At 37.2% G+C, this 23,092-nt stretch overlaps 1 protein-coding gene across 1 annotated transcript in view; it reads left to right on the top strand.

Moving 5' to 3' along the window:
* Positions 1–430: 430 nt before the first annotated feature.
* The window catches only part of tmeff2b (transmembrane protein with EGF-like and two follistatin-like domains 2b), a 74,957-nt gene continuing 52,295 nt past the window's right edge, over positions 431–23,092 (top strand). Inside the window, exons 1-2 of the mRNA XM_065293690.2 lie at positions 431–1,127; positions 20,673–20,782. Of these exons, the coding sequence (XP_065149762.1) occupies positions 956–1,127; positions 20,673–20,782 (282 nt within the window). The 5' untranslated portion in view covers positions 431–955. The remainder of the gene's footprint in view (positions 1,128–20,672; positions 20,783–23,092) is intronic.

The following is a 23,092-nucleotide window of genomic DNA, read 5'->3' as shown; positions in this document are numbered from 1 at the left end:
CTGAAGGTAATACTGTGCCCTTAAGTTGAGAACAAACAGCAGTTGGGTGTGACAGTTGTGAACAGCGCGAGTTTGCTCAAAGCGTTCTCACGCAGACGGCCATAATAAAGAATCACGCGACGATTGCTGAGCGCGCGCTTATAAAACGCAACGCAGAGACGCGACGCAAACCCGCGCGGTAACGTTTTATTTAAACGTGCAAAGACCTGAAAGGAAGACGATGCCGTTAAAAGCGCGTGCTTTTACAGTAAAGAGACATCAGAGATTGTGAGGATTTCTGACTGGAAAGGTCAGTCAAAAGTACTTTTAATGTTGCATAGAAATACCAGTTAATTCTGGTTTAACTTATTTATTTATTTATTTATTTATTTATTAAAAGATAAGTCACTTTTACTGTTACTGCTATAAACTTTCACCTTTTCGATTTCTGTCTCGCAATGTATGCTTGAGATGCTGTAACAGACGACTCGCGCGGTACCCATGATCGGGTGTGTTGGTAATGAACGCGTTATTACAGCCAATCCGCGTCGCCAGAAAAGTGTGTACCCACCTCTCTCCTTCATCATCACCATCATCATCATTTGAATCCTCATAGTCAGAGCCAGACACCAGCCGAGAGAGACGCACACAGACAGCTCATATAGGAAGCGAGAAAAAGACACCGCAACATTTTCCTAACAGAATGGAGTGAGTGAGGATCAACTAGTGGACCCGGACAGCTTTTCCCAAATTCACGCTTGGATGTGTTTATTCATCAGCTTCGACTTCCAGCCCTCTGGTTTTCGGGACACTTGCACGTGAAGTCCAGAGCGCACCCATACATGGGGATCAACGCGGCATTGCGCAGAAGATGTGCATCACCGCCGAGCTGCTGAGATCCGCGTCGCCTGCGCGCATCGTGGGTTCGAGTCCGTCCCTTCATGTCTGCGCTCCGCGTCATTCCCGGTGAACTGAGATGGCTCTTTGCGCTGTGGTGCGACGGACACGCAGACCGCGGCGGGCGAGTTGGACACATGCAGTTGTAATCGCGACCTATTGCTTTCTGTGCATATTGCCATTGAAACAACTTTGCGCGTTTCCTTCTTCGCTGAGCGACTGTCAGACACCCACCGGTTGGAACTGCTCCGGTAAGAGACTGGTTGTCTTTTACCCTGTTTTTTTTTTAATAAAGTAATGCATTTATTCCAAGTTTAACTTGCATTAGAGGTTAAGTCCTTCTTGGGCAACATGAAGTTAATAAAACTACCAGGTAAGATTGGTTGTGCGCAGGGGGATCATTTAGCACGAGACAACTGAACCGGGTTGTTTGGTGCCCTTTCTCAATAGGGTAAATGCAGTTCTAAAAAGACAGCTTTACAGGATACACTTTGGGAACAAAGATACCCATTGGTGTGCAATTATATTGTCTCTTTAAATAGCTTTGGGGGGAAAGAAATCCATCTGTTGCACGGAGTCTGAGTGGGCTACCCAAGATGATACCCAAGATTCAGCACTGAATAGCCTATTGTTCCTAAAACATCACTTAGTGTCAAGTCAGTATAAAATCATACATTAGAGCACAACGGATCTTCAAATTTGCTTTTGATGTGTTTCCCCCTCCTTCTCAATCGGTGTCTGTGTTGTACTCTGTAGTATCGATTCCTTCCCATCTCGTAACCCCACCACAGTGCTGTCGCACGTGTTGAAAGCAGGGATTGAGTGGCTTGACTTTATTCCAATACACCAATATAAATCTTTGCATTGTATACACCGGCCTGTTTTCTCTTTGTTAACCTGATCCAGCCAAGACCACAGTTTAGACTAGACTACAGCTGCTTCACTATTGAAATCTTCAAGAGATAATAAAACGATTGATTGAACGTTTAAATGAGCTATGAAAGCTTGCTTGACTTTCACAGAATGACCGTAGCAGCAGGCCTTGTTAACTTTACCCAAACGGAGCGGCTTTCTCTCTTCTACAAATTTCTCTCTCCTTTAGACTGTGAAAGACCACAGGGATTAGTCTAATCCAACACCTCGGCTCTTTATTTCCTATTCCTCAGACACTCGGTATGCCACGGCCTATTTTGACTGTAGAGAGTGTGTGTGAGAGGGAGAAATAGAGTCTGGAGTGTGTTAGGTCTTTTGGGAGAGCTTGTCTGAGCTCCTGGGCTAATGAGGAAGTTGCGGTGCCCTATTTCTAGTTTCTCAGGGTTTTCCACCGGTGCTCTCAGTTTTATCCTGGCTTTAATGCCATTATTGAGATTTAATCCAGTAAAACAAGAAGAACGCCGGTACTCGGTCAAGAAAAACGAGAAGGAAGAGAACCCCGTCCTGTTTTATTCCCTTTTCTGTCATCGTTAATTGGCTCTGAGGAGCCATGACTAATGCATGCCACCAGGAAGATGTTGCAGGGCTAATTTGAATGGCTAGCGCAAGTGTTTGTGATAAAATAATAATGGCACCTGGCTCGATTAGGGAGAAAGAACGGGTCGGTATTGGATGCTAGAGAGCGAGTTGTGTACCTGGAGGTGAGCAGCAGAAATAACGGACAGTAATTGGAGACGTCTCACGGAGTGTGCACTCATAAAGCTGAGTGGTTAGAAAGAGCACCGTGTTTAAATATGCATGATGGCAGATGTTTCTGCTTTTCATTCAGAGCGTTGTTATTTCCTCTGTCGTACGATTGCTGGACATTCGAGCAGGGCATAATGATCACACGCGTCCTAACAACAACCTAAACAGAGATAAGCGCACATCCTGATTAAAAAAATCTCATTTGTAACTGAAAGTAAAATAAAGCCACACATGATACTTGATGATGTTAAGAAATATTTAAGATTAATCACAATGTCATAAAATAAGCAAATACGGGACATTGCCCAGATTTTTAAATGGTTCTTTGTTGGACTGCATGGTTCCATAAAGGTCCTTTAACATCCACAGAACCTTTCTGTAAAAAAGGTACGAAAGAAATTGAGGGTCTCAGATGCAAAACCTTCAACCTAAATGCATATGACATGTCTTCTTGTAATTTAACATTTTGAGGGCTCTTCAATTCTTCTTTTACAAATCTTTAACTAAAATGTTCTCTGGAAAACTAAAAGCGATTTTTCTGTGGCATTGCTGTGAGGACCTTCTAAACCCCTTTATTTTTGGGAGTGTTGTACATTATCTCAACATGCAATGAACATATAGATCTGTAGGTTCGGCAGGGTCTTATAATCAATTCTGGCTCGGGTGAAAGCTGTCATTGAAGCAAAGGGGGAAAGTACAAGACATCAAGGATTCATGTTTGTATTATCACTCATATTGTGATGCTGATCAATTTCTCGTAAGAAAACAAAAGCGTGTTAAATCATAAAAATGCATCGGAACCGATGGTGTAGTGCAGCGCTCCAACATGTGATGCTTTCGCACTTTCGGGGACCAGAGTTGGGGTCATTTGCAGATCCCATATCCCTCTCTCCTCCATATACTTTCCTGTCCTCTCCTCATGTTAAAAAAATACAAAATGGCCAAAAAATAAATAAATTATAAAAATGCAAAATCAAAGCTTTTCACTGCATGTGGTTGTCCTTTGGAAACCATTATACTGTGGAACTGAGAAAAATGACTTTTTAGTGGCTTTTAGTTTTCTTCTTGATAGTTATTTTCTCGAAAAAACAACAAAATTGACACAAGATATAAACCCAAACAGAGACAATCTACATGATAAAGGAGAAAAAAATCCCAAAAATATAAATAGCTGTGTTTCCATCCAAACGTGATGCAAGTCTTTTTAAATTTCACAAAGAACCCCAAAAAACCAATTAGGTGCATTTCCATTAAGTTGTTCAAGTTAATGAGAGTGGTATTGGGAGCAACAGTAAATAAAACATGGCACGCTTTGAAAATGGAGACAGGAATGAATTTAGTTACGATTGTGCAAGTTATGAATTTACTAGCAGTGCAACTTGTAATTGCCAAATTGAATGTTGTGCAAAGAAGAAGAAATGCAGACTTTTTGATGCAGGCACTAGTAGCAAAGGCATTACGACGATGTCAAGCCCCGTGTATGGAAAACTGCTACCCAGTGTCACAAGGTTTCGTGATATAGTCACATAATTTTTTGATTCTTTTTTTCGTGATATTATCACGAATTTCCGCGTTTTTTCGTGATCGTAAAACGAATTCCTGTTTTCGTGTGATTATCACGTATTGGTTACTCAACTGCTTCTTCCTATTTCTAAACCATTGTCGCTTCGGTTTAGGGCTAGATTTGGTGCTTGCATTAGAATGTCACTTTATATGTTGGTTTATAAAAAAAATCTGATTTATTTTTTTAGATGTCGCCTGGCGTTAGGGTCAGAGTTGGGTTTGGGTAGGGGTGTCATTTTATGTTAATCTATAAACCGAAGCGACAATGGTAAGACAATAGGACAAAACAGTTGAGTAAGCAATACGTGATAATAGTATTTTAGTTCTTGAATCGACCGCTTTTTTACTCCGTCTCAGACAAAGAGGACTCAGAATTTTATTTCAAGACCGGTCAAGACCACAACTGATGGCACATCACAAATTTAGTTTTTATCATTAATTTTATGCAGTTTATTCAGGTTTGGCATGTGATGTTGGCATTTTTAAGCATTGTTTAAGTTTCTCCCAATGACAATTTTTCTAATTTTATTACTAAAAACACCTGCGTTGTGTTAAGTGGATGGCAAGCCATGGAAAGACAGTTCAGAATAAATGGTTAAGTTGATTTCAGCTCTTTAGTGTTTGTTTCTTATTTGCTTATAGACAAAGATAAATTCCCAAATATCTGCAATGCCTTTGATTATTTGATCAACTTCTCTGATGGCACACACACACACACACACATACGCACGCACGCACACACACAGACAAGAAGTGCCTAATCATTTTATCATAAGTGTTTTAATGCAGTGACTTGCACTGGTCTTGGTCTTGTCTCGGTCTCGGCCTGTCTTGGTCTTGGTCTTGACTTGGTCTCGACCCTTTAAAGTCTTGGTCTTGTCTCGGTCTCGGCCTGTCTTGGTCATGACTTGGTCTCAGTTTAGGTGGTCTTGACTACAACATTACGTGATAATCACATGAAAACAGGAATTTGTTATCACGATAAAACGCGGAAATTTGTGATAATATCACGAAAAAATTATAAAAAATGACGTGACTATATAACGAAATTTCGTGAGACTGGGCTGGGGAAGACAACCTCAGGTTCTTGGTGAATGTTAGAATTTATCGCCAAATTAATTTCAATCTCCCATTTGTCACATTTTGCATAAAAAAAACAACCTCAAGTGAGCGTAAAAACGTTTTTGCAAAGTAAGGGATTTTTATTTGAAATTTGGCATTTCCATCACCCATTTCTTATGCGATAATTCAAAATGCCCATAAAATCAGTCTAATAACTAATTTTCGAAAATGAACATAATCCATTTTTTTCTTTATAGGACTTATAGCTACCAAACTGAGCACCCACCAGACTCTATAAAGATGCTTTCAATCAAAATAGCTCTCCCAAAGCTTTTTTACAAAAAAAACACAATTTTTTATATTTTACTATGTTCTAACCTCCTGACTACTCTCCCTCTCACTCAAACTTGAAGAAGTCAGGAGTTATGATGTTACTGCGCGCCGAGGTCGAAGTGCTGCAAACTAAGTGCTCTTCCGCCATACAAAATAGTTCTAATTTTTTATCCGCTTATAAATCGCCACGTTTTATTTTGTGCCACCATACTTACTCGTGTAACTACTCATGTAACAGTCTTTAAATAGGGAAAACGTTGAAGTGTTTGGTGGCTTCTAAATTCATCCCTGTTTGGATCCTAAGGAATTAATGGTGCTAGGCTAAATGCTAACACATTCACGACGCGCTGTACAAAGATTAAGTGCATGCATTGAAAAAAGGTAGTGATGTATTAATTTGTCTAAGTTGAGGTAAGAACATAGTAAAATATTGAAAAACTGTGGTGTTTTCCTTTAAATGTCATATTTTTTTGTATCAGTCTCCCTGATAATGCTTCTTTTGATCGGAACCTATTTAAATAATATAACGATTACTTGACGTATTTCCGTGGTTCGACAACAGTAGGCAATTATGCAGTGTACCCCAAGGGTGCGAAGAATTTAGAATGCAACAGGGGCTGGTTTGGCCAGCTGCACAGAAACAAACATCAAATTGAATGTTTGAACAATGGTCCTTACGCACAACAAGCAATGACATCAAACGGCTTTCTCCAGATGGATTGCAGGATGTTGATGTGACTAGCATGTGTTGCACATAAAAAGTTTTTAATATCCTCATAAATGGAGTTTCTTTGCCAACATAAACTTAGAATAGAAGATGAATTAGCTTGATAGTGTTCCTGTAATGAAATGTTGGAGCGTTGCACTTGTGATGCAAAGGTCATTAGTTTGATTTCAGAAACACACAGAGTACTAAAAGAAATAAATAGATTGAATGCACCGTACTGTACATTAAGTTGCTTTGGATGAAAATGTCTGGATAAAATGCGTAAATGTAATAAGCTAAACTGCATTAGTTGATGATTTATTATACATTGATTTAATAGAAGTGCATCTTTAACACACAGTAGACTTTCTTATCACTTATCTAAGCCACATTGTTCTCAAAAGCTTACGCTATGTAAAAAGGCCATTTCATGTAAGTTACTAGCACAAGTGTTTTAACTCTTTCACCGCCAGCGTTTTTAAAAAAAAGTTGCCAGCCAGCGCCAGCGTTTTTCATGATTTTCACCAAAGTTTAATGCCTTCCAGAAAATGTTGTTCTTTAAATATATAAACATACAATATACCAAATGAAAGAACAGACCCTCTGCTTTCAAACAAAAAAAACCGTTTCATCCTACCTTTAGTGGTTCTTTTGCAATCAGCTTTTGAATATGGGTAGGTTTTTGCAAAAACACCATATTTTGAGCAAAAAGCAGAGATAATTCCATTTTTGTGACGGACTTTTCATAGAGATCATATTCAGAGCGATCTTTAAAACAGACACGGACATGCAGCAGCTTGCCATAGGGCAATACTTCCGGTTTTAAAAAGTTGCGGAAGGGCGCCACCTGGTGGATAATAGCGGTATTGCGGAAAGACAGAAAATCTCGTCTTTGGCGGGGAAGCGTTTTCTCTTAATTGACGAGATATCTCGTCAATGGCGGGGAAAGAGTTAATAATATATATATAGACCGTTTCAGCGGTAACAACATAAACAAGCCGCTGGCGCGGTCCGCACGTAACTTCCGGTAAACTCCGCTAATAATAAATAACAACAAATTCTTTAAACATAGTTTATTTATATAACAAGCAAACAAAACAACACATAGATTACCTAGGAAACCAAAACATTTGTTATTTTCGACGAGGCATTTGTTCAAGAGATCAGTTTAGCAACCAGTCAGACCATTAAAAAAACGAAACCGGAAGTAAGGTTCGGATCCAGACGTGTATCACGTGCGTCCGATGAAACCATCTATATATGCCTACAATAAATATGCCTACAATAAAGGTGCTTCACGATGTCATAGAAGAACATTTTTTGGATGAATTCATCCATTTATTGCTTCCCCAAAGAACCTTTTCAGCTAAAGAACCATTTAATTCTTAAATTTTTATAGTATGTATACTGTTAAAAAGATCTGCCTTACAATTTTGAGTTTAAACACAAAAAATATTAGTTAAAAGTGGTTTGTGTGAATTGTATCGGCATCTATTGGTGAGATGCCACAGGACAAACATGTCATCATCTTAGACAACATATACGAAACGCGCTTTACAGTAACGGCCGGTGACTACTTTTTCAAGGCGCATGATTCGAAGCTTGTCACAACATGTATTTAGCCCGTCATGTGTGTGGCTCATCATGTCAAAATATGTGGTCGGCGCATCACGTGAACGATGTGCATTATGCATCTGTCAAAATAAGTGCCTGCTGCACACACGTCTAAAGGGTTTATAATAAAAGTGACACTTGCGATTGCCAGATGCTCGCTTAATTTCATGTTTAATCAATATTTAGTGTCTTGCGAGTATTTTGAACGTGAGCATTTCTTTTATTATATCTCTTATCATTTTTTTTTATCATTTTTCGGCGTGTATGCAGCAAGTACTTATTTGACAAGACGCACCTTTTATACTCAACGCACTTAAAATCGAACATTTTGTAAATTAGTCCAAAAAAATAAGTGTTCATGCTGCCTTAAAATTTTGAGTTAATTCATCTTAAAAATATTAGTTAAATAATTTTTTTTTTTAAGTTAAAAAGTACGTTTTCATGCTGCCTTAACATAATGGGCCCTATCTTGCACCCAGCGCAATTGACTTTGTCAGTGACGCATGTATCATTCGTATTTTGCACTGGCGCACAGCGGGTTTTTCACTCCACAGACGCACGTGGGCAAACTAGGGAATGAACTTGCGCTCCCTGGGCGTGTTCCAGCGCAAACCATCCCTGATGCTATTTTGCAGTTTCAAAAAACAATTGCGCCACTGACCAAAAAAAAATTGTTTAAAGTCAGTGACGCGTTGCGCGTGGTTCATTATGCTATTTTAAGGGCGCATGCTTGACCATAATGTATAGCGTGCACAACGCGCATACACTTTGCTTATCTAATCTACACAGATGCAACAGTTATTTTTGCAAATCATAAATTGTTACAATAAAAAATACAATTTACAATTACAATTACAATTACAATTTATGCACTCGATTTTTATACTTTCTTTTTCAGAGTACTTACATTTTACTTAGGTATTGGTATATAAAGACAGTTTAAACAAATTTGGAAAATAGTTTTTAAGACTTTTTAAGACTTGAACCTGCCTACTCTGCCTTTAACTCAAACATTTAAGGCAGCATGTACAATTCCTTCTTTAAGTTAAAACATTAAATCTTTTAGAACCAATTTCACTATACTGTAAAAAGTGTTTCCGTGCCTTAGTAGATTTAACTAAATAAAATGAGTAAACTGTGTTACAATTTTTATTTTTTTATTTTTTTTAATCAAAATAAGAGTTAAAATTACAGGATAATTTGAGTAATTCTAAATAAACACATCATTGAGTAAATTCAACTTCATTTTATCATGTATAATAATCCACTTACATTTTTAAGAAGGAAATAACTTAATAATTTTGTGTAACTTGAAACTAAGTGATTTTATTATTAAACATAAACATAATACGTAAATCCCAGCATGCTTTGCACGGGACTGCATTTGAAGAGTATAATTTGAATTCAATTTTATGTGTTTTAACTAAAAAGAAAGACTTGTTAGTGTTTAATGTTCATTTATCTTCGAGATATGGAAGAGTTTCTGTTTCTTCTTTTGAGTTTTATAGTTACCATTGTTCAGAATGGTAACTATAAACTATACTTACTGGTGCTTGTAAGTATGTTGCGGTTAAAGCTGCCCAAACGAAACTGAGTGGGTGCAGTGATTGAATAAACGTTTCTTGTCCTCATCTCACGGAATAAAAGAACAACAACAAACCATAGATAATATAATAATACAATTAATTAATAAATCAGAAGACATTAACTATTTTTTTTATTTACCTATTTTAATTAAGTCTGTGTGTAATATGCTGATATTTTTTACATTGTTTGTACTTAATTTATTAGCTTTTTCTTAAAATTCTTACTTAATATTTTTGCATTCATTGAAATCCATATTAATACATATTATTTAGTTGTCCCTACTCAAAATATCAGCTACAAAAACTTACAAAAATTAGTTGCCTTAATTTTATTGAGTTAGATCTAAGTAACAGTTTTTACATACAATGAACCTTTTGTGCAACAGAAATGTTAAAGAAGGTTCTTTATGGAACCATAGAGCGTGACAAGACAAGTTTTGTAACCTTTATTTTTAATACTGTAGCTAACAACCATAATTAGGTCTATATTTGACGTAAATTTGGGCGTTTCTATTTTTGGGCAAGAATTAAATGTCAGCTGATATGTGACCAATGTTTGTAAGGTCATAGTTTCAACAAGGTTTGTTTCCTATTAAAATCAGGTTTTCTGAAATATTAAAGGATGTAAATGAAGCACTTTAAATTACCTTCTGTGTCCAAAACCATTCAAGTCTTTAAGGTTGATGTGTACTTTCATGCCTTTTCAAAATGTTTTAAAGGTTGTTCTGAATTGAAATGTGCGGCATTTGTGTGGGCTTGCTAATTTGTTAATTTGGTAAATGCAACAGAATTCTTTGCATTCCGGGAAAGGATGCATTGCATGCCCTTGAAATGTTTCAGTTATTAATGTATCTTTGTCAGCGTGTGCTCTCTACCGTCCAGATTCGTATTGTGACGTGATTCTCCCGATAAAATCTTGAGAGAATGTGATTTGTCTGGCTACACGAGACAGACAGGAAACACTGTTTCTATCCATCAGTGCTTATGGGCAGTTGTCGCACGCAGCCATATGGCGGTGAAACTGAGCTCATCTCCCAGAGGTTTTGAGTCGGTCTTCCACAGGTGTGCCAGAAGGTGCGAGGTTCAGTGATTATTAACCTTGTATGCACAAACGTAGCGATATTCCAAGGGTATACCTCCGAAAATGCGTGGACCGGGCTGCAACCTTCATTTAACACAGGCTCTGTACTTGTCTATTTTTGAAAATTAAAGCTAAGGAGCTCTATGGTAGATTAATGATGAGTGTATAAATACTACACTAATGGCCGGGCTATTCTTACTGGACCATCTGTTATAAGAGACGGGGCAGTGCTCACTTACAAGCATTTGTTGTTCATCAACAGGAAAACCTTCAGTGAATCAGTGAATGGGTCCAGGAGGTGCGAGACAGCCCAGCGCTCCCTCCCGAAATTTCACTGTATGGGAAAATGGGTTTACTTAAGAAACAACAGCAGACCTGATAGATTGGTGTTATTATGGTGAAAGGTGCCTTACCAATGTGTTTTTAATGGTTAAGATCACTGATTATTATTGTAATGCATGCACACGAACACCATTATACCTCATACAAGTAGTCCCTACAATCTGTGTGGATAAGCCTGAAATAGAGGTCATTATTTGTCGAAAATCTTGCAACACCTAAGATCACAGTTCACTTGAAAAAGAGCAACACAGTGTATTAAATATACGGGCATTCTGCTTAAATAAATTCTAAAGTTTTCAACATGCACAACAGTGAGTAAATTCATTTTTAGGTAAACTGTTCCTTTAAAAGTTCATAGATAGACTGCGTTTACAAAAAAATATGACATGTATTATATATTGTGTATATTGTTAACTATTAGTTTATTGTGCGTTAACTAATGTTAACAGAAATAATTTTTGTAAATATTAAAATTAAAGTACTTACATTTAAAAAAATCCTTACATTTTTAGGTTTAATCAACTTGAATTTACAAATCATTTATGGGTGATTCACGCGAAATTAGACTTATGAGGTGTCATAAAACATTTTGATAAAAAAGTAATGCAAAGTAAGAGTATGAAAATAAGAAGCATAAAGTAACAAACATCTCTTCAGGTACTATTTTGCAAATGATTTCAAATTACATCATACAAACCAATTTTGTTGTTTTTTCCACATTTAAGGGGAACATTTTCATTACCGCAACATGTCCATGACTGGATTTGGGTTCTTTGACATGGAAATATTTATCATTAAAAAATATAAAAAATAAAAAACTTCAGTGCATGTTATACTATAAACATTTACAGTAAAGAAACATGTGGCATTTGATGATCATTGGTAAATGTAAAGACAATAATAAGAAATATAAATGTGTCCAAGAGCAATTTTCTCATCCTCCGCAAACAATTTTCAATCATCGTTTAAGCCCTCAATGAACTAAAATTTAAAAATATTGTTGGAAGGGACATAATTGACTGACACTCAAGATGGCTACCAGGTAAGCAGTTCTTATTTTTTCTCTCCAGATAAAAGTTGAAATTTTGTTTGTCATAGTAACTAGTACCTAGACAACTTTTTAGTTCTCATTACCTAAACATGAGTTTGTAAATGCATATATTTAATGTAATATCATGTTGCGGTAATGATCATTTTGATCATGATAATCTAAAAATGTAAATAATTCTATAGGAAATATTTTTTAATCCTCTAAAAATAATGGTTATAGTAAGTTCAGACCTTAATCTTATGTATGCAAAAAATTGGCTTCAAGGGATTTAAAAAAAAATATGATGCTGGATAAAGTCTGGATTTCGTGAGAATCACCCTTATATATAATCAATTAAAATTTTATTTTTATAAAAACTTAAAATTAATTGGAAATTCAAGTTGATTAAATAAAAAAAAATAGTGCAACAAGGATTTTCTCCAGTGTAGGCATGGTTAAAAAAATTCCGTAGAAATTGCAGCTGGGTTGCCGGTAATTTACCGTAGATTTACATTTATGTTATTTACTGGCAAGAGTTTGTTCAAAGTTAAATGAACATTAAATATTTACAAGTCTTTGTCTTTACAGAGTAAAACTAAAAAAACAGCATCAAGCAAAACATTCTGGGAAACAAAATCTGAAGCAAAAAACAGAAAAAGGTTGATGATGATTTCTGGTTCCCAGAATGCTTTGCATGAGGCTGTAATTGTATAGTTTTATTCTGTAAAGATAAAGACTTTGAACAAACTCTTGCCAGTAAATAACATAAATGTAAATCTACTTTAAATTACCGGCAACCCAGCTGCAATAACATTGTAATTTCTACGGAATTTTTTTTACAGTGTAATAAATGATATAGAAGTGTTGTGGTAACTTATGTACTACAGTGTAACCAAAATATTTACTATGGTCCAAAAATGTACAGTAAAATAAATAATTATTAGGTTTCCTACAGTATGTGTCCCAAATCTCCAGAAAATCTGTCTGAAGTTAAAGAAAACGTGTGGCATTTCATGTTTATTTATAAAAGAAATCTTTTTAATGCTTCTTTCTACCCCAGATCCAAAAACCATTACACATTATGCTGTGTAATATAGTGTTCCCGTGTGGATGAATACAAGTGCCGGCTGGCAGTAATAACAGACATTAATGTGAGCTTTAGGTAATACTGCTGCAGATGCTGGGTTGCTTTTACACCCCGTGGGCTAACGATACTCATCTATTTGCATATTCATTTATTCAGTTAGCAGATGTTGTAGTTCAGAGAAACTTTGCCCCGAGTTCATTAGCAGAACGTATGCGAGGCGAGCGCAGATTCCCTGTGATGTGCTGTTTGTCAGCAAATGATCTGATGTCTTTGGCGTCACCTTTGGTAAACTTTTAGCTCTGTTTGATGTCACTGTACTTGCTGTACTTTCCTGTGTCCATATAGTTCACATACAGCAGATCTAGTGCTTCGCTGTGTATAATTGTAGTTGAAAGAGAATTTCGAAGACGCAACTTTAAAAACTTCAAAATTTTACTTTTGCCTCTTTATCGCTCTCCCTTCAAATTAAGTCAAATTAAGTCAAATAGACATTGCCCATGAAATCACATTTGACAACAGCTCATATTATAAATCATTGTTATACGCTAATCTTACCATGGCGAATCAGGTAAGAGGCAGTTTTAAATAGATTTTTATGTGTTCGCTCACCAACTAAAGTTTTAAAATGTATGAATTGAAGTGTTAAAGGAACACGCCAACTTTTTGGGACTTATTTACCATATCCCCCAGAGTTAGATAAGTGCATACATACCTTAATCATCTCCGTGCATGCCGTAACTCTATCTGACGCACCCACCGCTAACCTAGCTTAGCACAAAGACTGGAAGGAAATGGCTCCAGCTAGCATACTGCTCCCAATAAGTGACAAAAGGTGAAGAAGGCGAAGAACTTCTACTTGGGGGGAGTGATTTGCTTATAAACGCTGTGACTATACAAATCACAACATATAAATAGGAAAATATGGCGTTATTTTGTCCTTTATTGGGAGCAGTATGCTAGCTGGAGCCATTTACTTCCAGTCTTTGTGCTAAGCTAGGCTAGCGGGGGGTGCGTCAGACAGATTTACAAGACGCACGAAGATGACAAGGGTATGTATGGACTTATCTAACTTTGATGGAAATGGTGAATACGTTTTGTACAGAAACAGTTAGTAATTTATAAACAGCAGCGTCACATTAAATCCTCTGAACGTTCTGCATATCAGAAATTTCTATTGGGTCCAATTGTAATTTCATACGGTGTATGTCAGCTCCCTCTGGTTCATTATCATTCTATACAGATTTGCTTATCCTGATCGAGAGATTGGCTGCTTGTCTTGTTTTAGCAGCACTGTGCCACCTCTCACTTTCTGCCTTTCTATCTATCTCATTCAATCTTTATCTCTGCCCTGCCCTCCCACCTTTCATTGCTTACTTGATGAATAGTTTACCAGCATGTTTCTGGCTTTCAGAAAGGCTGCATGCGTATAGACCCCCTCTCACATACTGTATGTACACACATGAGCGCACACAATCATTTATCTCTGCTAAGTAGTCTGTACCATCGCTGAAGATGATGGGCCACGCAGTCAGACACAACTGATTCGGCAATATTTACATGTTATGCATGTCCCGTCTCAGCGAGAGAAGTCGTATCATCCATCTGCTCTTTCTCGTTTCGCTTTCTCCCTCTGTTGTTATGTTTTCTCAGACCTCATCACATCAGGTTAGGCACAGGTCACTTTGTGCAGATACGCATCACATTTAAATGTCTCTCTGTTTAATTTTGGTTTAAATTGACTTTCTCATTAATGCAGATTGAAGGAATCGGACACATAAATCTGTGCAGTGTTATTATTGAGAAAGGTCTTCCTCAGTCACAAGAAATACAGTACAGTTCATTATTTCAACCTGGCACATGTGTGGTCGCAGGTGTATAAGCATTTTACAATGGCTTCCAAAGTTAATTTGTCCAATGAAAATGTAGAATTTGAATGATCTTCATCATAACACAGTTCCGGTTATTATATCTATTTGCAAGAAAGTGCCGAAACACAGTAGCATGTGTACAGTATAGAACGCTTCCTTGTATGGCATTATTGTTGAAAGAATGCAATTTCCTAAGTTATTGATTTCTTGTAGTCTCGCAGCCAAATCACAACTGATACACGTCCATTGCTCACTTTTGTTTGTGATGATGTCATTCATCTTTGACAGAGTTTTTCAATGCTGTACAATAGTTAATTCTTTCGAAGCTGGTGACAAAATCACCCCATTAATTCTGCCCGACCGTCACATGGTTTTGGAAGTAATGTCTTCTTGAATACTACATGATTTGACTTTTCACTAAAGGAATTCACTGTGCAAACCCCATGAGGATACCCGAGTGACAAAAAAAATCTCCAAAAAGGAGACTTGATGTATTAAAAATAAATTCATTTACATTAGGCTTCGTCCGAAATCGCATACCGTACTGTGAAGTAGGTTCATAATTAGATGAAGTACTCATCAACCGTTAAAACAGTAGGATATGGATAGTATGAATGAATTCAGACGTACTACATCCGCCTTGTTGATACATCACATGCATGACATTCGTCGTCTTAACAGCAAGTTAGTCGTTAATAACATTAAACTAGCGCAATTTAATCACAAGAAACAGCTGTTTAATATATGAAGAGTTTGGTTTCTTTATTAGTTACCTCCAAAATCAGTTTTGTATCAGGTCAGTGTAAAAAAGTCAATCCTTTATTTTACGCAAAATCCGATATCCGCCGTGTTATTCTGTCATTTTTTCTTCCTTTTTTCCAAATCGCAACAAATGCCAGTCCATCAAGAGCGGCCCTCACTCATAATCATAGTTTTTCACATCTATTTTGTACTTTGTGATCAACAAACAAACAAAAACAAAATAGTATTTTTGATGGCATTGATAAACCTGTGGTGGTTTTCTGTGGTGGGGAAGAAACATAAGGCATCAAAATCGAATAATTTTGGAAAAGGAAGCTGTTGCATTAAGCTTCTGTCATGCTAACACATTGACCCCAGGCGATCTTATGAAAATCGTTCCATTATTTTACTCAAAGCCAAAAAAAAAAATCGAGCAGGACCAAAACATTTTACAGCTGATCGCTGTCAAAATATTTCAGCGACGACGTCCTAAGGATGACAGCAGCAATGACAGTGTTTTGATTAATGCAATTAATGTTTATTTTTTTAATCAGTGTATACCACTACTCAACTAAATGAATATAACATGGGAAAGATGAATGCACATTTATATATTGATTCAATAGATTTATAGCATTTTGAAAAAAAAAATCATAGATTTGTTGCATTTTGCGCAATTTTTATTTTCTTTTTTATAATAAATCTTTGAAAATCAAATTATGGATTTGAATTTGTATGTTATTATAACCTAAAGATGCTAGGGGTGTGCATTGGCACTGCCTTAACAGTTCGATTCAATTACGATTCACCATGTAACGATTCAATTCAATTCGATTCTACGATGCATTGCGATGCATCAGAATTCTACTGTACACAACAAGGCAAATTTTTCATCACTCAAGTAGTAAAGTCAAGTGCAACTATTCTCAACAAAAACGAAAGCTTAGCAGCTTTAAGACAATGACAATTATATACCTGAGATGAGAATTTTACACACAGCATAAGTCTTGTCTAGTTTCCCATTAACTTCGTAGAATCTGAAGTTGTCTGCTTTCCATTGAAAAGGGTGCGTTTTTATTGTCCACTCGAGGCCAGAAAATAAACGGTGACATAATCGATTATGGCACTTTGCTGCATCGATGCTGAATCAGGCATGCGCTCATTGCGATGCATCGCCGAATCGATTATTGTCGACACCCCTAAAAGATGCTATGTGAAAGTTTGTAACAGAAAAATTGTGGTTTTCATCATGTCACTTTCTTGGTATAGAAAACACATTTTTACCCATCTTAGTCAAAATGGATTTATTGCATTTTGGAACCAAACTCTTCATATGTATTTGCATTGGAACAGAGCTGCGTTACCGCTTTTGGACATGTTTGAATAAAACAAACATCTCCTTCTTCTTTGTTACATAATTCCTCTCCCTGGGGCTCATGGGATAGTAAAGAGTCCATCGAATGAACACTTCGGGCGCTTGCCAGAAGTAGTAGGTCATCCAGGAAACTTTCGCCTACTGTTTTTGTTATACTATGAGTTCTGACATACTACTTGCCTCTCCTACTGCTTTTCACCTACTATATAGTATGAAAGTAGGAGGTTTTGTCACAGCCTTACATTATATAACAAAGCTGTGTACTGTACCTCCTCTAAACAACAAACCTATCCTACAGAGACTATCCACAGAATTGAACATAGTCTTTCCATCCATTCACTACCACTAATGCCTATTGGTCAGTCACAGGGAGTGCTAAAGGCTATCCCAGCAATACAATATCTCAGGGAAACACCCTGAACAGACGGCAAAGCCATCCCAGAGTTACAGTGAATTATTAAATTAATTTAATCCCTGAGATACCCAACATGGCACTGCTTACGGTATACACCATGCACAATGTACTTCTTAGACTAAACTGTTAAAATGTTAGACTAAATGTTATAAAATCATGGAAGTATATTTCTTGAAAGCACAGTAAAAACTCCTTTAAATGCATTTACTTGATTTTGTAACCAAACCCTAACCCTAATGATTTTTAGAAACAACTCTAATTAAATATACTTGCAGTTAAATTGCTTTAGCATGTACGGTATGACTGTTAATTCATTTAAGTTAGTGGTTCTCACTTTTTGATGTGCACCCCCAGAACCTCCCACTCCCACATGTTTAGGGTGTATCCCTTTGCCCCCCCCCCCCAATAGAAAATCATGACATTTTAATCTCAGACATATTAAATGATATAATCTAGTTGGTTACTAGCCTTATTTTTCTGAGGTTTAATTACACAGAGTTTATGATACATTAATGTACTTTATAAAATGCCATAAAACTGCGGCCCCCTAGGCACCATCACAGGCCCCCCAGTTTGAGAACCACTGATGAAATTTTTTTTATACCCTTATTTCCGAGATTGTACAGTAGGATTGTAAAGGCGGGGTGCATGATCTCTTAGGCTATGTTTACATTAATGCGTTTATCCTTTAAAACACGTTACTTTTGCTACGTTTACGCCTTTCATCTACACTACACCACCGTCTTATGTAAACGAACAGCTTATTTTATTCAGGTAAATGGAGGTTTGCAATGGAGGTTTTGCCAAAAATAGTAAACATCTACCAACCAGCTATTATAAACGCTATATCGGATTGTTTTAACATGTATCCTTATAGATAATGTCTGTTTTATATTTATGTTTGAGTATTGTTGAGTTTGAATATTGTTGTAATTTTGTTTATGTTTTGTTTAAATTTAGTTATCTTATTACGAAAGATAGACTGTAATTTTAAACGCCATAGGGCGTTGTAAAGGCCAATATGAAGGGAGAATTGGGTCAGACATTATTTTCGAGTTTAATTTAAGTTTTGTTTGCTACTTTAAAATGAATTTCGTTTCAGATAATTTGTCTCTTAATTTTAATCGATGTTTTGTTAATAAGTTTTGTGAATATAAATTAATAAAAACAATAAACTCAACATCATTAATATTTAATGCTCGTTTAGCCGCTTGCTTTTAGCTATTTCTGTGTTGCTAGCAGAGGACGTGCACGGACCTCGCACACTTTTAAAAATTAATGCAATAAGCATTTCTGTAGGCTAACGCAATACTTCACCTCTTACTATGTTTGATTGAAGTTTGCATTTGCTGAAATTTATTTTTGCTTCAAGTTCGTTTAGTACTGTTCACTTGAATGCTTTCTTTTTAAATCATAAAGACCTTTCTGTTTAGTTATAAAATCAAAATTAACCTATAAATCATATTAATATGTTGTAGGGGGGAGCTAGAACAGGATAAGACTTTCCCAAACACATTTTTATACAGTAGGTTCAAAAATAGTGTCTGTTGTAGTTGCCAGCAAAGGACCCAGGTATGATTTTTTTGTCAATATCGCACACCCCTAGGCTGCATAAATGCGCAAAGGTAAGCTATTATTAGAGTAATAAGTTATTTTACACTTTTATGCGCATGCCCAATTACGTGATTGGTCATGTTTCATGCGTTTATGGTGGTGTATAGTGTGGATGAAGATTCTTTTTAAAATGCCAGTATAAACAAGGATCGTTTTCATTTTAAAATGCCGTTTTAAAACGCAAATGTTCTAATGTAAACAGGGCCTTAAAGCCAATGTTGATATTTGAGATAACCTAAACAAACACACCCCTACCCCAATAGAATCTGGACCTTCTTTTGATAGAGCAACGCCACACATACGCAACCCAGGCAACGATGTCGGTTAGTAGACACGCATCTTACTGCAGATTGGCAGTGTGTTTTGGTACTCTGCACATTTTTTATGAAGGATTTTGAGTATGTGATCAATACACTTTGGTGCACTTCTTTTAAAAGGGTCTGAGCATGCTCGAATATTGGAAAGAAACCAGGGGAAACCCATCATCTGACACATCATCAGTATGGTTCCATGTTGTAACATTACACTGTGTGACGTGGGTCCTACCATAAGTGCTCTGTCTTTTACTCGCAGATGGTTGAGCCTATGAAATATTCATCCTGTATGTCGATGCATGTTTACAGGGAAAAAAGCAATGAGTTCAGTTATGGCCTGTTCTCATATGTAGTGACAAAATTCCGAATATAAAAATTGACACTCTTACATTTTAATAATGTGTTGCACAAAATGTTCTTTGTAGTAGCGAAAGGTTTTACAGACTGTAAAAGGTAAAAATAAGCTTAAAAACCTAACCTAAAAGTTTCTTTGGAGAACCAAAATGGTTTCACTTATATCGGTCTGTCTCTATAAGCCTTTACTTTAAAGGTGAAGACTTTCTAAACTTTTTGCAAACTTTTAAGCTTTGTTTTACATTTCTAAACTGAATTGCAATGAAGATCAGTCTAGACGTTGTGCCACCCAAGTAGGAAGTTAAAAAGTTTTTTCTTTCCAATCGAGGTGCAGTAAATGGTATTTGTATGTGTCTGGTTTTTAATGTTATGTCAAGAGAGAAAAAGATCATATCCTTGAAACCAATAGAATTCAACAATAATGTAAATAACTTATCTCTCTCTTAGCTTGGCTCTTATCTATATTGCATGTCTATGAACTCCATTCTTGTTGACAAGCACAAAACCTCAGTCCATTAAGAGACATCCTCCCCACAAAGGTCTTAACAGAGGTCTGTATGCTTCATCCTCCAGGATGTTATGACCCCAAACCAGGGAAACCATCAACTTTATCAAAGCGGCCTTTATAACCGAGTTTCTGTCATTAGCTATTGCACTCATAACACGCTTTAGGTTTGACACCATCTATTCAAAACTTGGAACTAAAGGTCTTTTTGTCCTGAGAAAGTAATTCTGTGAAGCAGTTTCACACCAATGATGTGTTTACTCGGTTATAATGAAACACATTGCCTTATTTGACTGCCAGTGCTTTAAGAAACAGATTGTTGGCTATGCAGAACCAATGGCAATGACAGTGAGAAATGTTTTCCCTTTTAGAAGTCTGAATGGATCATGCGGTCCTAAACTCAAGCACTAAATTATCCCTTGTGACCTGAGAGAAATGTAAATTTGTAGGGCTTTCATATTCTTAGTATGTTGTTTAGTATGCAATATCTGTTTGTAATTGAAATTTCTTGTATGTTTCACGACAGGGTTCGAGGAGCAAGACACAGATCTCTTTCTTTGCGACACGAACACATGCAAGTTCGACGGAGAGTGTTTGCGAATCGGGGACACGGTGACTTGCATCTGCGATTTCAAGGTAGGAAGCGATGCATCTCAAATACTGACATTTTATTTATCAGCACCGCGTGTTGAATGTGCTGTTGGGTATTTCAGCATAGGCGGAGTTTCACGGTTTTGCTTGGGGGCTTTAATGAATTAAAACTATTTTAGCCTTAAATGATAAGTCCATTTTCCAGATAATTTACTCACCACCATGTCATCCAAAATGTTGATGTCTTTGTTCAGTGGAGAAGAAATTATGTTTTTGAGGAAAACATTCCTGGATTTTTCTCATTTTAATGGACTTTAATGGACCCCAACACTTAACAGTTTTAATGAAGTTTAAAATTGCAGTTTCAAAGGACTTTAAACGATCCCAAACGAGGCATAAGGGTCTTTAGCAAAACGATTGTCATTTTTGTCAATAAAAAAAAAAAATGCACTTTTAAACCACAACTTCTCGTCTTCCTCCGTTCGTGTGACCTAACGTAATTGCGTAATGACATCGAAAGGTCACGTGTTGCTTTTGAAATGCACATTTGCGGACCATTTTAAACAATAAACTGACACAAAGACATTAATTAGTATCATTCCACATACAACAACGTCGGAACGGTCCTCTTTCTCCACACTTGTAAACACTGGGGTGTAGTTTCGCATACGTCATCCGTGACCTCTTGACGTCATGACGTATTACGTGAAGTCGGGCTGGCGTGTTACAAAAACGGAGGAAGACGAGAAGTTGTGGTTTAAAAGTGCATATTTTTATTTTTATTGTCAAAAATTACAATCTTTTCGCTAGATAAGATCCTTATGTCTCGTTTGGGATCGTTTAGAGTCCGTTGAAACTGCAATTTTAAACTGCATTAAAACTGTTAAGTGTTGGGGTCCATTAAAGTCCATTAAAATTAGAAAAATTCTGGAATGTTTTCCTTTAAAAAACATAATTTCTTCTCGACTGAACAAAGAAAGACATCAACCTTTTGGATGACATGGGGGTGAGTAAATTATCTGAATTTTTTTTTTATAAAATGGACTAGCTCTTAAAATCAGACAAATAAAATATGTTTTATTTTCATTAATAGCTCAGATAAAATCATAAGTGACTCTGTACTGGGGGGCAGTGCCCCCCTGCCCCGCCTCCGCCTATGCATTTAAGCACGTTCCGAGTAAATAAAATTACCATATACCTCCACATGACCCTCACACACGAACACGCAGACGTTGTCTGGTTAGGTCAGAGTACTCAGACATCATGCATCTGTTCCTTATTGCCGTCCAAGCTGCATCACTCAGGTAAATAGCATTATCTGTCTGCTCGCGCCGTGCGCGGGGGGATTTGCCTTTCATGCATCTGCTCGATCGCCCTGACTCGCTCGGCACAATGCTGCCTTGTGCACTTAAGAAGGGTCACGCTGCTTTCATTTCTGCCCTTAATACAATTGAGCGCCGCTAACGCTTGTCTGGGGCCATGTGAGTGCTTCTAGCCGTGGTGTGGTGGAGGGGAGGGGGTTATCGGTCAAGGATCGTGCACAGCGAGAGTCTGGGTGCGTAAGGGGATGCGGGGATGCCCTGTTCCTGCGGTCTGATGCTGATACTCAAAGCCCTGCCCTATAGATGGGCTGTATTCCCAGATTGGATGGCGAATGGGAAGTGTGTGTGTATGTGTGTGTAAGAAAGATGAATGGATGTGATTGGTACAAGTTCACTTACTGAGACGCTATTGATCCAGCTCTCATACTCAGCCTTCCATTTCTGTCTCTGTTCTCTCTCTCTCTCTCTCTCTCTCTCTCTCTCTCTCTCTCTCTCTCTCTCTCTCTCTCTCTCTCTCTTTCTCTCTCTCTCTCTCTCTCCAGACAGACAGTGTAAACTGTTTCTGAGCAGAAATAGTCACATGGGCACCAGAAGCCACACTTAAAGGTAATGTCTGTTATGGGCTAGACATAACAGCGAGGGTGGCAGGTTTTGGGCAGGGGTACTTATTCGCACTGAACAATAGCAATGTTTTGATAATATTTGAATACATGTATTAGCCTTTATTTTTTGTCACATATCAAATTTCAGAAAGAATTAATTTTTTAATTGTGTGATAAATCAACCTATTATACACGCAGCCTCCGGCACAACTCGACAGCCAATCAATGCAGCGCAATGCGCAACGCAAGTGTCTTTTGCTAGTTTCCAACCTACGCAATGATCATTTTTACGTTTAGCGCCACATTGTTGAAATAGCAAATGCATTTGCGCCCCCTTTTGCGCCCATGGGCGTTCTGGTCTGAAAACGAGGTGTGTTCAGACGTATTGTTGGGGCGTTGCTATTTTGAGGCAACTAAAATAGACTACGCCA

This window comes from Paramisgurnus dabryanus, chromosome 7 (assembly GCF_030506205.2).
Source record: "Paramisgurnus dabryanus chromosome 7, PD_genome_1.1, whole genome shotgun sequence".
Classification (NCBI taxonomy): domain Eukaryota; kingdom Metazoa; phylum Chordata; class Actinopteri; order Cypriniformes; family Cobitidae; genus Paramisgurnus; species Paramisgurnus dabryanus.
The sequence above is the reverse complement of the archived record's forward strand: the minus strand, read 5'-3'. Positions and strand labels throughout refer to the sequence as shown.